This window comes from Pectinophora gossypiella, chromosome 29 (genome assembly GCF_024362695.1).
Source record: "Pectinophora gossypiella chromosome 29, ilPecGoss1.1, whole genome shotgun sequence".
Taxonomy (NCBI): domain Eukaryota; kingdom Metazoa; phylum Arthropoda; class Insecta; order Lepidoptera; family Gelechiidae; genus Pectinophora; species Pectinophora gossypiella.
Genome location: NC_065432.1, coordinates 5,303,688 through 5,317,293, shown reverse-complemented (window position 1 = coordinate 5,317,293; position 13,606 = coordinate 5,303,688). Strand labels below are relative to the sequence as shown.

Sequence of the window (13,606 nt, the reverse complement as noted above, 5' to 3'; positions counted from 1 at the left end):
ACCTGTCATTTTCTTATCCGCCGCAAAGGAAAGGGACGAGTAATCGACAAGCATAAAATTTATGGAACTTGTATTTTAAGAGTTCAAATATTTATATGTCTTCTATATTACGAGTACCTATTTATAGTAGTTTTAATATATATATCCCGCCGTTAGCCGTTGGTCCGGGCTATTAGCCGTAAAAACACCTCCACCAACCCGCATTGGAGCAGCGTGGTGGATGCTCCATACCCCCTCCGGTTGATTGAGGGGAGGCCTGTGCCCAGCAGTGGGACGTATATAGGCTGTTTATGATATGTAAGTTTTAAGTTTTGTTTTCTCCTCGGCAGGATTATGCTTGCAATTCCTTGTCGTAGGCTTAGGAATCCTTCATTGCTTCACATCCCTCGCTATCACACGAACTTTAGAAAGAACAGCTTTTTACTGAGATGTTCCATATTATTTAATAGGCTTGGTCATAACTTGAATTTGGACCTATTCGCTGGCAGCATTCAAGGTGCTAAAAAAACACTTGTTAGAGACTTCGTTTCCTCTATTGTTTAGATATTTCTATTTTTAAGGTTTTTTCCATTATGGTCTTAGAAACGTAATGTAAGTAAATTGTGTTTTTCAATCTGTAATATACGATCCCGACGACCCGATTACTCTAGCCATAGAGGCAGCCAATCAGCTCGCGACACCAAACACTTCAGGACCCCGATACCGACCCCGCCGGCGTGGTCGACGATTTCCCTCATTCAGCGCTTATCGCTATCGACCCACTAGGGTTGATTAATTCTTTCAAATATTTTTCCTCTCAGACGACGCCCTGAGCCGAGGTTCGCGCCCAACTGGGCACCCTCTTAAACGTTGTACCGGGTGAGAGCCTTCAGCGCTCCCCTTTGTCCGGCCAAGTAGTTAATGCCATCTGCGGCAGTTCTACAATAGGTCATGTCAAAAAAAAAAAATTCAATCTGTGGAAGCTTGAATGGCTTTTACATGTTAAGTTAGTATGTAACATAACATAAACAGCCTATATACGTCCCACTGCTGGGCACAGGCCTCCCCTCAATCAACCGGAGGGGGTATGGAGCATACTCCACCACGCTCCTCCACTGCGGGTTGGTGGAGGTGTTTTTACGGCTAATAGCCGGGACCAACGGCTTAACGTGCCCTCCGAAGCACGGAATCATCTTACTTTTTCGGACAATCAGGTGATTCAAGCCTGAAAAGTTAGTATGTAACTTTGTAAATTTAGCTGTGAGCTCCCCAAATAAAATGAAACAAAATAAGTATTTATAATATTTTATTATATCCGCTACTTAAGAGGTTATCCAACAAACGACTTCTATAACAATTAAAAGGACGTTTATAACAAATAAAATGTAAGTAAACACAACAATGTTCGTCCAAAGAAATGTGCTATTTATTATAACAGTTATAAAGACTAGAATGAAGTAAAAGGTTTAAAAATAACAGGTTAATATTTTAGTATAAATATGCCATGATGGGATCTTTTTTTTACAGTTCCATTTGATAGATACTTCTACAGTGATATCAATTGATTCTCTGTCTTTATTGATTCGTTCCTTCGAGACTTGACGATATGAAGATCTATTTAGCTTTATTAGCGGTAAGTTTCTACATCGTCATCCCTTTTTTTCAAAGGTCCGATTACCTAACTTGAAGATTTGACAGGTCCGGTTTACAGAAGCGACTGCCTGTCTGACCTTCCAACCCGCGAAGGGAAAACCAGCCCAATACAGGTTTAGTCACATGTGGGTTTCCTCACAATGTTTTCCTTTACCGTTGAGCACGTGATAATCATTTATGATACAAAGATGAATTCGAAAACAAATTCGACAATCATTGGTTAGGCTGTACTAGATTCGAGCCTGCGACCTTAAAGTGAGAGGCAAGCGTTTTACCAACTGGGCTACTATGACTATTATAAAGTTGTGGCGTCCTAGTTTTACCTTACCCCCCCTCGAACATAGTTCTTCAGTCGTATGGCGTCAGACGTCACACACACAGATGCGCGTGTACGATAACGTCAATGTATAGTGTCTTTGTAAAACGAGGTTGTTTGTATGAAGTGTCCGGGGTGTGATATTAGTAAGTAGTAATAATGCATTAGTAAGTAGCAGGGATGTTAGGAAGCTCCGTAACCGTAACCGAATCTGGAATAAAAGGTTCGCATAATATCGGATAGGGGCGGAGCCTAATTGAGACACGTTATGACAAGTTGTTCTGCCAGTGTCGACGAGTTTATTTTTTTCTTCTTTTGTCGTCATAACATTATAGCTTGTCGTTATGAATAAAACAACTTTATTAGGTACCTATTTGTATTTTACTTTTTAAATTTATATCCGTAACCGAAATTATCTGAATCTAACGGATAGTTCGAAATAATTTATTATCCGTATCCGTAACCGTATCCGGTATAATAATCATTCTTATATCCGTATCCAAGCCGTATCCGAAATTTAATATTCATAACATCCCGGGTAATAAGTAATTACTTTTTTTTTACAGCTCGTTGGCGTCGTAAGCGCGGTGCCAACCCGTAAGTAATTCGGTGTACATCAGGACCGCCTGTGTAGTATCGCTCGTGGTATAAGAAAACCACGTAATTATGCTCAAAACTGACAGCTAGCATTTCAAGGTTATCCCAGCTGACGTCATCCGACTCTGTGTTGCCATTTCGTAAAAAAAAAATTACCCACGACCAAAGTGTTTAATTTACTTTGCAAGGAAATTTTGTACTTTTAGTAAAAAAATTACGTACAGTTTTAATTATTTTTATATATGTGACAAATTAAATACATAGTCAGTAATTCACTTATTGTTTAATAATAAAATTTACAACTTTGGAGTCTTGGAGATACCAATTTAATGGTAACACTTACGTCATCAAAGGGCTAGCAATAAATAATAAATAAATAAAATTGTTTATTTCGGATCAAAAAATTACATCCATATTATGTTAGTAAGATGTGACTTATGAAACTATTGTTAGTAACGAAAATTATATTTTGCACGCATTCATGACCATCACGTGAACGGGTAATTTCCCGTGATCGTCACCCTACGCACAAAACATCTCCAAAGCGGCGATGTGTATCGATCAGCTATGCAATGGCGGCTTGTCAGGATTGAGCATAATTACCTGGTTTTATTATACCATGGTATCGCATATCGTAATTAAACATACAGGGTGTTAGTGACATCGTAACGAATACTGAGGGGGATGATTCAGATCACGATTCTGAGCTTATATCGAGTGGAATTTTCCGTCGCAAAATTCATGACTTTTCTGTGTTTTTAAATTATTTTCAAAACTTTTGCGATGGAAAATTTTACTTGGATAATAAGCTGAATCATCCCCCTCCGTATTCGAATACTGAGGGGAATGATTCAGACCAAGATTCAGAGTTGATATCAAGTGGAATATCCTGTCGGAGCTGCCACAGAAACGCTGTTTGAATCATCTGATAAAGATGTAAAGGCCTGAGATGATCCTGTCGGAAAATTCATGATAATTTTAGTGTTACCTAAGGATTGAATAACTTTTAAACGCATTTTTTTTCAGTTGTCGGTCGTGATTTGGGGAAAAATCTGAATCTTCATGGGTCAGGTAAGTTTATACAGATAAACTAGTCAAATCAGTCACTTTTTACTAAACGTCAAAACGCGAAATTACTATGAAAGGAGAATGGGCGAATCTGGTCCAAGAACCTCCACTGATGAGACTTATATGTAATGAAAGCTTATGCTTTCCCTATGAATCTGGCAAAGTACTATCAGATTCTGTCCCGGGGTTCTTTTTTTACGGCCATGTTTGTCCTGGCTAAAAATGTGATAAAATACAGTGGGAGCTAAAATCGGCTCAAGATTTGTTGCTGGATAACAAAGTCTACATAAATAATTATGTATCATATTGTATATCATTTTAAAGAGGATCTTTTCCAGAATCCGAAACATAAAAAAAAAAACAAAAAAAAATCTTTTTGTAAGCGAATTATAGTCAATTTATATCTGCAGCGCCATTGTTTCTCGGTAGCTAAGTTCAAGTTTCATGCCTTTTACCCCTTCCAAAAGTATCTTACCGATTTTTTTATATTGCTTCCGGAATTTGATCTGAGTGATAATAACAAGAAAAATAAATAAACACCTCTCCGATAGAGACCGGCTAAGCTATTGCCTATTGCAAGAAATCGTCATCATTAGCAAGTCATTACGGTATTGCATATTATAAGCTTATCAGCAACTTGGAACTTGGTCCAAGAACCTCCACTGGTGAGACTTGCATGTAATGATAGCTTATACTTGTCCTATGATTCTGGCAAAGTTCTATCAAACTCTGTCCTAGGGTTTTTTTACGGCCATGTTTGTCCTGAGTGTACAGTAGTGGACTGCAAAATCACCTCAGGATTTGTTGTCGAAAAACTATTTAACTAAGTCTATATACATAATTATATATCATAATGTATATCAATTTTAAAGGGAAAGGTTATCAGAATCAGAAACACAAATAAAAAAAAATGCATTATGTAAACGACTTTTAGCCAACTCACGTCCGTAGCACCATTTTTCTCAGCAGCTACGTACGAGTTTCGCGCCTTCCAACCTTTCCAAAGAAGCCCAATCATTTTTTCCTTCTTCTGATATTACATTCTTAACCTGACAAGTGACAACAAAGAAAAAAAAAAAAAAAATAGATACCATTCCGATAGAGGCCGCGTAAGCTATAGACCTATTGCAAGATAACGTACTCAAAGGCTAGTCATTATAATCCAACAGACGTAACATGATTAGAATGCGGCTGGACGGAAATGTAGTACATCGCCTTATGCGAAAGAGACGAAATATGTGTCTCTTTAACACTAACAGCAATACAACTATACAACTATACAGCTTAGTACGAGAGAAACAAGAAATAAGTCATTCTAATCAAGATGCAATACAATGACTCTATTGTATACAAAAGAAACACATTAAACAAGTTCAGGCAATAACTGGTGCAAAAGGCGGCTTTATTGCCAAGGTAGCAATTACTACCAGGCAACCTTACGTTTACGATACGTTTGTTGTACCATTCGGCATTGTTTATAAGACAAGATATAAGCCTGGATTAATAAAACAAGATTGTGGTGAAAGAAAACATACTACATTTGCGTCCTCCCGCATTCTAATCATGTTACGTCTGTTGGATTATAATGACTAGCCTTTGAGTACGTTATCTTGCAATAGGTCCATAGCTTACGCGGCCTCTATCGGAATGGTATCTATTTTATTTCTTGTTGTTGTCACTTAGTCTTGTCAGGTTAAGAATGCAATATCAGAAGAAGGAAAAAATGATTGGGCTTCTTTGGAAAGGTTGGAAGGCGCGAAACTCGTACGTAGCTGCTGAGAAAAATGGTGCTACGGACGTGAGTTGGCTAAAAGTCGTTTACATACTTACTTAATGCATTTTTTTATTTGTGGTTCAGATTCTGATAACCTTCCCCTTTAAAATTGATATACATTATGATATATAATTATGTATATAGCCTTAGTTAAATAGTTTATCGACAACAAATCCTGAGGTGATTTTGCAGTCCACTACTGTACACTCAGGACAAACATGGCCGTAAAAAAACCCTAGGACAGTGTTTGATAGAACTTTGCCAGAATCATAGGACAAGTATAAGCTATCATTACATGCAAGTCTCACCAGTGGAGGTTCTTGGACCAAGTTCCAAGTTCCTGATAAGCTTATAATATGCAATACCGTAATGACTTGCTAATGATGACGATTTCTTGCAATAGGCAATAGCTTAGCCGGTCTCTATCGGAGAGGTGTTTATTTATTTTTCTTGTTATTATCACTCAGATCAAATTCCGGAAGCAATATAAAAAAAATCGGTAAGATACTTTTGGAAGGGGTAAAAGGCATGAAACTTGAACTTAGCTACCGAGAAACAATGGCGCTGCAGATATAAATTGACTATAATTCGCTTACAAAAAGATTTTTTTTTGTTTTTTTTTTTTATGTTTCGGATTCTGGAAAAGATCCTCTTTAAAATGATATACAATATGATACATAATTATTTATGTAGACTTAGTTATCCAGCAACACATCTTGAGTCGATTTTAGCTCCCACTGTATTTTATCACATTTTTAGCCAGGACAAACATGGCCGTAAAAAAAGAACCCCGGGACAGAATCTGATAGGACTTTGCCAGAATCATAGGGAAAGCATAAGCTTTCATTACATATAAGTCTCATCAGTGGAGGTTCTTGGACCAAGTTTCATACAAAAGTGCCCATTGTCATTTGTATGAAAAAGCACACTGTGACGTCATAGAAAACAAAAAAATGTAGCACTTATTAATACATTTTTATTTTTTAAAATTCATAAATAATAAGTTAAATAGAAAAAAGAAAACTAGGTGGCGCTCGCCGCGCCTGCGCGTCACTTCATTTTGTTTTTTTTTCTTTTTATTCTCTCTGGCTAACCGCTCCGCCGCGCACAACGCCCTTCGGTTGCCCTCACGCAAAAAGCCTTTTTTACCAAGCGACCGATGTGTTATATATTTTCCCGTCCCGCTAAAACTGTTAAAATCTTACTTTTCAGTCTTATCCCCGGATGTTCTGAGCAAGGTACACTCGCCACAGACTGCGGCACATAACGACAAAGATAATGGCGGGAACAATAGCAACAACAACAATAATAATGGTAAGTGTGCATTATATGGCAACGGTGCTTAACATATACAGCCTATATTTGTCCCACTGCTGGACACAGGCCTCTGCTCAATCTTCTTCTATCGAAGTGAATTACCAACCTCATCAACCCCGGTGTCAGGGTTATTATTGAGCCGCCAAAGGCCCCTAACATGGCACATGTTACGACTACTTACTTATATCAGTAAGCAGTAACCGGAACCAAGGGCTTAACGTGCCTTAAAAAAAACACAACAATTTTCATGAATTTTCCGACTTGAAATTCCAATTAATATTAACTCAGAATCATGGTCTGAATCAGCCCCCTCAGTATTCGTTAAGGTGTCACTAATGGCTACCTGTAAAAATCAAGTGGTGATGATTTTTTTATTATTTTTTAAATTATTTTCCATTCCATACTTTTGCGACGGAAAATTCCACTTGATATCAACTGAGAATCATGGCCTGAATCGTCCCTCAAAGTTTTCGTTACGATATCACTAACACCCTGTATTTCTTTCTTTTATAGGTGGTCACGGCAACGGCAACGGCAACGGCCACGGTAATGGCAACGGTAATGGTAATGGCAACGGTAATGGCGATGGTAATGGCGATGGTAACAGCAACGACGATGGTACGTACATAAATTGTCACATTCAAATATGTGTTATTGCTTGAAGGTACGCGGTTGTTGTCTTAATTAAATATGTAGAATAGAATAGAATAGAATAGAAATAGTTTATTATGAAAGGACGCCACACACAAAAAGAAAGACAACAATATCATATCTTATTTCCACTAAAACAATTACAAAAAAGCAAGAAGGATGTTAGTCGAAATGATCATAAGGTGGTGGTGGACGTCCTGAGATAAAAGGGCCTCACTCAGCACAAGTCGCGGCGCGAACCACGACGCTGGTATTATGTGGACCCTGTTGGGTGACGCACGAACATCGCGTTCCATAAACATGTGTTAATGGTGTAAATACAATATAATATAATACCAAATTACTTTAATAGAAATAGTGTACATAAACAAATATTATCGCAAAGATGTAGGTATACATAAATACTTAAGGTTAGAACAAAAAAAAAAAGTTATTAATGTAGGTATAACTATGTGTCTTAACCGAGTTCTCACCGCGTTAAAATCATTGATATTCTCAATATTTCAACACTGAGTCATCCTGTGATTATCCCTAGCCATAGAGGCAGCCAATCAGTTCGTGACACCAAACACTTTAGGACCCTGATACCGAGCCCGCCGGCGTGGTCGACGACTTCCCTCAATCAGCGCTTATCGCTATCGAACCACTAGGGTCGATTAATTCTTTCAAATATTTTTCCTCTCAGATGACGCCCTGACCCTAGGTTCTCGCCCAACTGGGCACCCTCAGGCCTGTTGTCTTAAAACGTTGTACTGAGAGCTTTTAGCGCTCCCCATTTGTCCGGCCAATTAGTTAATGCCACCTGCGGCAAATCTACAATAAGTCACGTCAAAAAAAAAAATACCTGTGATTATGGCAGTTGCAAGAATATTGAAATACAATATAGTGTTGTTATGTATGTTTAGGTTTTCTTTAAAATTATATATTATTAATCATAATTTAAGAGTCACGCTCTTATCGGTGTAGCATTTTCCATTCTTGTCTATCAAAGGGCCGATTCTGTCAGTTTCTTTATTTTTTATTATTTTATGTATATTTGTACGCCTGCATGCAGGCCGAACACATCACAGCATTGTTATTTGAATTATTTTGCCACCATTTTTGTATTCTATGAGTTCTCGCAAATAAATTGATTTGATTTGATTTCCTTATAAGACTAGGGCCCTGTGACGAGGTTTTCTTGCAGCTTCTTTTCCCCGGCTATACAGGTTGTGAGAAGCTGCAGTAGTTTTAGGCGGATGAGACGTTCGTTATGTAAAAATTGACGATTCAAAGTGTAACTATGTTACCTACTGAATAAAGATATTTTTGAATATGAATTTGACACGACGTTCGTCTTCTCATTGATCTGTTCTATGTAAGCTCTTCTTGGTCTTTCCCTTTCTCTCGTTCCTTGTGGCTTCCCTTTTAAGAGTAAGAGTAAGGGAAAAGAGTCAAATATTGAGTTATTGAGACACTTAATAAGACACGATGAATTTATTATTTTCAATAAACACAAAACAAAAATTTTCTTAGTACTCGAACGTTGTGGTACAATACTTAAGGAACTAATGACAGTGCGCTAACTCGAAACTCGAGGCGCCTTACTGCTCACGCGCTGCTGCCTTTCTAAACAACCTTTATAAGTATACAGAAAAATTGTGATTTTTTTGACTGTCCCTAATAATATTTTTTTTTTATTTCCAGGTAACGGTAATGGAAACGAAGATAATGATGACGGAGGCCTGCGTACGTACATAAATTATAGAATAGAATAGAAATAGAAAAAAATGCTCGAACCAAGTTTTAAATACGTATACATTAAGACATGTAGAATAGAATAGAAATTGTTTATTATAAAAGGGCGCCACACACAAAAGAAAAAACAAAAACGCCGCACACAAAAAAAGGAATGAGGAGCTCGGTGGCGCAGCGGTAAACGCGCTCGGTCTGCGATTGTTGAAGTTAAGCAACTTTTGCAAAGGCCGGTCATAGGATGGGTGACCACAAAAATAAAGTGTTCATCTCGATCTCCTTCGTGCTTCGGAAGGCACGTTAAGCCGTTGGTCCCGGTTGCATTAGCAGTCGTTAATAACCATTATTCCGCACTGGGCCCGCGTGGTGGTTTAAAGTCCGATCTCCCTATCCATCCATAGGGGAGGCCCGTGCCCCAGCAGTGGGGACGTTAAAGGGCTGGTGATGATGATGACACAAAAAAAAACACAATAACGTCATATCAAATTTCCACTAAACAATTACAAAAAAAAATCTATTATGTTACCGAGTCTCATGCTAGATGGAGTCTTGTTTCCCCACCACTGAGGATTGTGATTACACGTATAATCTTCCTCCATCCTCCACGTCCTTTGCGGTCCAGTGATTGAGCGTTAGATTCACGATCCCGAAGTTGTTCCCAACTTGTCCTGGGTCCGAATTCCTGTGGAGACATTACTAAAGAATTAGGATGAGATCCCTCAGCATCTAAGATCCCTGTGCCGAGGTTTTTCTTGCAACTTCTTTTCCCCGGCTATACATACAGGTTGTGAGAAGCTGCAGTAGATTTAGGCGGACGAGACGTTCGTTATGTAAAAATTTACTTATTTATTTACTTATTTAGTATTTATGTTACCTACTAGATAAAGATATTTTCGAATTTAAATAATTATGTAAGTTTACTTTTTCAGTTGTTGGCCGCGATGCGCTCAAAAATGTAAACGTTGTCGCGCCGGGTAAGTTTCTTTTCTACTTTTATTTTTTGACCTATAAAATAATTTAAAAAAATACTTACCACTAAAAGGTAACGATAACATATAATTTTTATTTTACAGTATTAAGTCCTATCGTCGGAAGCCACGTTCATAATCCACAGAATTCTGGAAATAATGACAAAAATAATGGAGGCAACGGTAGTGGTAACAATAATAATAATGGCAATGGCAACGGCAACGGCAACGGGGACGGCAACGGGGACGGCAACGGGAATGGTAATGGGAATGGCAACGGGAATGGCGACAACGGGAATGGCGACAACGGGAATGGCGACAACGGGAATGGCGACAACGGGAATGGCGACAACGGGAATGGCGACAACGGGAATGGCGACAACGGAAATGGCGACAACGGGAATGGCGACAACGGAAATGGCGACAACGGGAATGGTAATAATGGTAACGGAAACGATATGTAGAGTCAGGAGTACTAATATGTATACACTTTGAAACCATGTCACATTAACTTTTTTGACAAATTAAACCGTAAGTCCCATTAAACGTCAAATATGATAGTGCGACAGGGTTCTAAAGTGTGTACATGATATTGCTCATGACTTTACATCATTATACTAGCCTATTAATTAAAAAAAATGCGGAACACGTTTGGATGATTGTAATTTCGGGCATCATCTCTCTAGCGTGATTTTATGTTATGTAAAATAACAGCAGTGTAGCAGCGCCCTTATGAAAGTTGTATTTATTATGTAAATTAATTATAAAACTATAAATAATGTATTGCTAAAGGTGGTTTATGTTACGGTGAAAGTCTAACTTACAGGCTTTTTGCAAAACGAACACTCATCATCATCAATTTAAGACCCACGCTCTTGTCGGTGCAGCATTTTCCATGCTACTTTTTTAGGGAAAAATAGGGCAGTGGTTTCCCTCTTACCTTCCGCCTCGCAGTACTCTGTCTGACGAAGGTGGGATGGCGCCCAGAGTAGTCTATATTACAAAGCCATACTAGGACTCCTGTCCTCCGCCTCTGAGTAGTCCGCTTGGGGTCCGCTTACGTAACCTGATTTGACAGGGCCAGCTTTTTTAGAGAAGCGACTGCCTGTCTGACCTTACAACCCGAAGGAAAACCAGCCCAATACAGGTTAGGTCACATAGGTACTTCCCTTCGAAACATTTACTATTTACAGCTATTTTGTTAGGTTATGGCATTAAACTCACAATTGACAACATTTCATTTTTACTAAGGTGCCTTAAATCGAAAACCATTTCGAGATATTTCTATGATTTACACAAAACACATTTTTTCAGATTTTTTAATTCAGTAATAATAGAAATATATTGAAAAATCCACGAGGTCAGAAGAGGAAGGCATAATAAGTTCAGACCTTTACATAAAAATTATAAAAAAAGTAAATGTCATACATAACATGACACTTTGTTTGCGACTTGTTTTAAATACGCATGCAAAGGTACATTACAGTATACTGCCTTCATTCTATCAATGGCAGAATCCAATTTTCAAAAAATATTTTTTGTAACTTCTAGTGGAAAAATCTTGAAAAGAAAAAATACGTGTCTTCTATTTAAACAAGTACTTTCGAAATAGCACAAAAAACCACGGCTTAAAAATTTGAAATGTTGTCAATTGCTAAGGAGTTTTTTTTTAAAACCGTGTTAGTGACATCGTAACGTTAACTTCAAAACGTTTTTTCGATTCAAACTTCGGACGCTGACACTTTTGAGTACCGTGCCTGAGCTGGACGTATTCGGAAGCCGCACACCAGGGGATTTGGGTGGTGCGGATCAGAATCGAAAAAATTATTTGAAGCTAATCGTTTTTACAGAGACTGGTAGTCTATTTGTTTCATATGGGGTCAATGGTTTCGGCAATTTTAATGATCTGTGAGGGGGTCGGGTCGGCGCCTGTCACAAATTAGTGCGGGGCAGAGCATTATCGATACACTAATTAATGAAAATAGGTAACAAAATAATAAGTAAATAAATAGCAACGCCATCTATGCTATTATTGTGTCATCTGTCAAATATATAAAAAATGAAGTCAGTTCGTTCCAAGTAACCGAGTGTTTTACTTATAAAACTATCAATCAATCAATCAATCAATCAATAATACTAACAACTATCAATAACTATCTTACTAATAATGCTACAGCATTTCTCTCTCTCTCTCTCTCTCTCTCTCTCTCTCTATTTAAGAGCTGCGCTCTTTTCTGTGGAGTAATCGCCATTCCTTTCTTCTTCCCGCCAAAACCTTCACCTCCTGATACGACACGACCTGCACCTTCTCTTTTATTTGTTTCATAAATGTTCTCCTAGGTCTACCCCTTCCTCTCTTCCCTTCAATTCTTCTACAATGTTTGTTATAAAATGTAATGTTTGTTTGTTAGCATTTACATAGGTCGATATTTCATGACGACGCACTTAGATATTTTTTAATGCTTTTTTTTTCTAGGTGGTGGCAGCAATAAAAAAGTAAAACAGGCCATGAAACAGGGTCAAGGAGTCAAGCAAATCGCGTTTGGCGATAATATAAACCAATACGCCAAACCCACGCAATTGGGGTTACAAGATGGTAGCAATTAAATATGGTTGCCTGGATGAAATTGCTCTGAGCGTCAAGGCAGCTAATAAATTAAGTTTTAGGTGATTCATTTTTTTTGTTTTCCATTTGTGTTGTGATTAAGTAGGTACAAAATCGTATTGTAGTGTGATTAAGAAATAAATAAATATTTTCATGCTACTTAACCTGTTTTTATTTCTATACTTGGTACCAAACCCCAAGTATTTTTGATGCCACATTATAATTGCCTCCTACACAAAACGCACACTAAACTATTTGCCGTGTCAATATCATGAAAACATAAACATAAAGAGAAAAATAATAATTAGAAATGACTGATAGTTCAAACTTTGAACAATTAGCAAAATAATGTACCAGGGTAGCATAAGCTAGTAGGAGTTCACCAGCGTCTGTGCAACATTGACAGAACAGCTGACAGAACAATACATATCTCTTTCGCACTAGCCTGTATGGTGTATATTTCTGTCCTGTTATCATCGTCCATTCATCATACCATTTATGAATGATTAATTTGACAAGGACAGAAAGATAGTATACACCCTAGTGCGAAAGAAACACGCAGGTCGTTCTGTCGTTAATCATTTATTCATGCTATTATGAATGGGCAAAGACAACAGGACAGAAATATACCATACAGTCTAGAGCGAAAGAGACGATATTATTCTGACAAACTTCGAACCAAATTTTGAACTACCCGCATTATATTTAGATTAATTTGAGAACAGGACAGAAAGATAGCATTGGGCCTAGTGCGAAAGAAATATATTTTTTTCTGACAGCTGGTTAGTCAAATATTGTCTGGATGCACGCTCACAAAGACCTTCTACAAACTCATGTTGTCCTGGTACTACATTTGCGAGTCGTTGTATTTTTCTTTATGACAATATTTATGAAAGAATGAGAATATGAAGGAAGCAAGAGAAGTGTGTCAGGATTGAAGCAAA

The 13,606-nt window shown here is 37.9% G+C and overlaps 1 protein-coding gene across 2 annotated transcripts; it reads left to right on the top strand.

The window, feature by feature from the left end:
• Positions 1 to 1,486: 1,486 nt before the first annotated feature.
• LOC126379570 (N66 matrix protein-like) lies at positions 1,487 to 12,800 on the top strand. 2 transcript variants are annotated; one of them, XM_050028373.1, is made up of 9 exons: positions 1,487 to 1,612; positions 2,515 to 2,545; positions 3,572 to 3,616; positions 6,600 to 6,701; positions 7,218 to 7,322; positions 9,042 to 9,083; positions 10,019 to 10,063; positions 10,163 to 10,492; positions 12,534 to 12,800. In XM_050028373.1, exons 1-9 carry the CDS (start codon positions 1,586 to 1,588, stop codon positions 12,662 to 12,664), a joined length of 858 nt encoding a protein of 285 aa, XP_049884330.1. In that variant the 5' UTR covers positions 1,487 to 1,585; the 3' UTR covers positions 12,665 to 12,800. The 2 variants fall into 2 exon arrangements, with proteins under 2 accessions (XP_049884330.1, XP_049884329.1); XM_050028372.1 differs by having other exon boundaries at positions 10,163 to 10,501.
• The last annotated feature ends 806 nt before the right edge of the window (positions 12,801 to 13,606 follow it).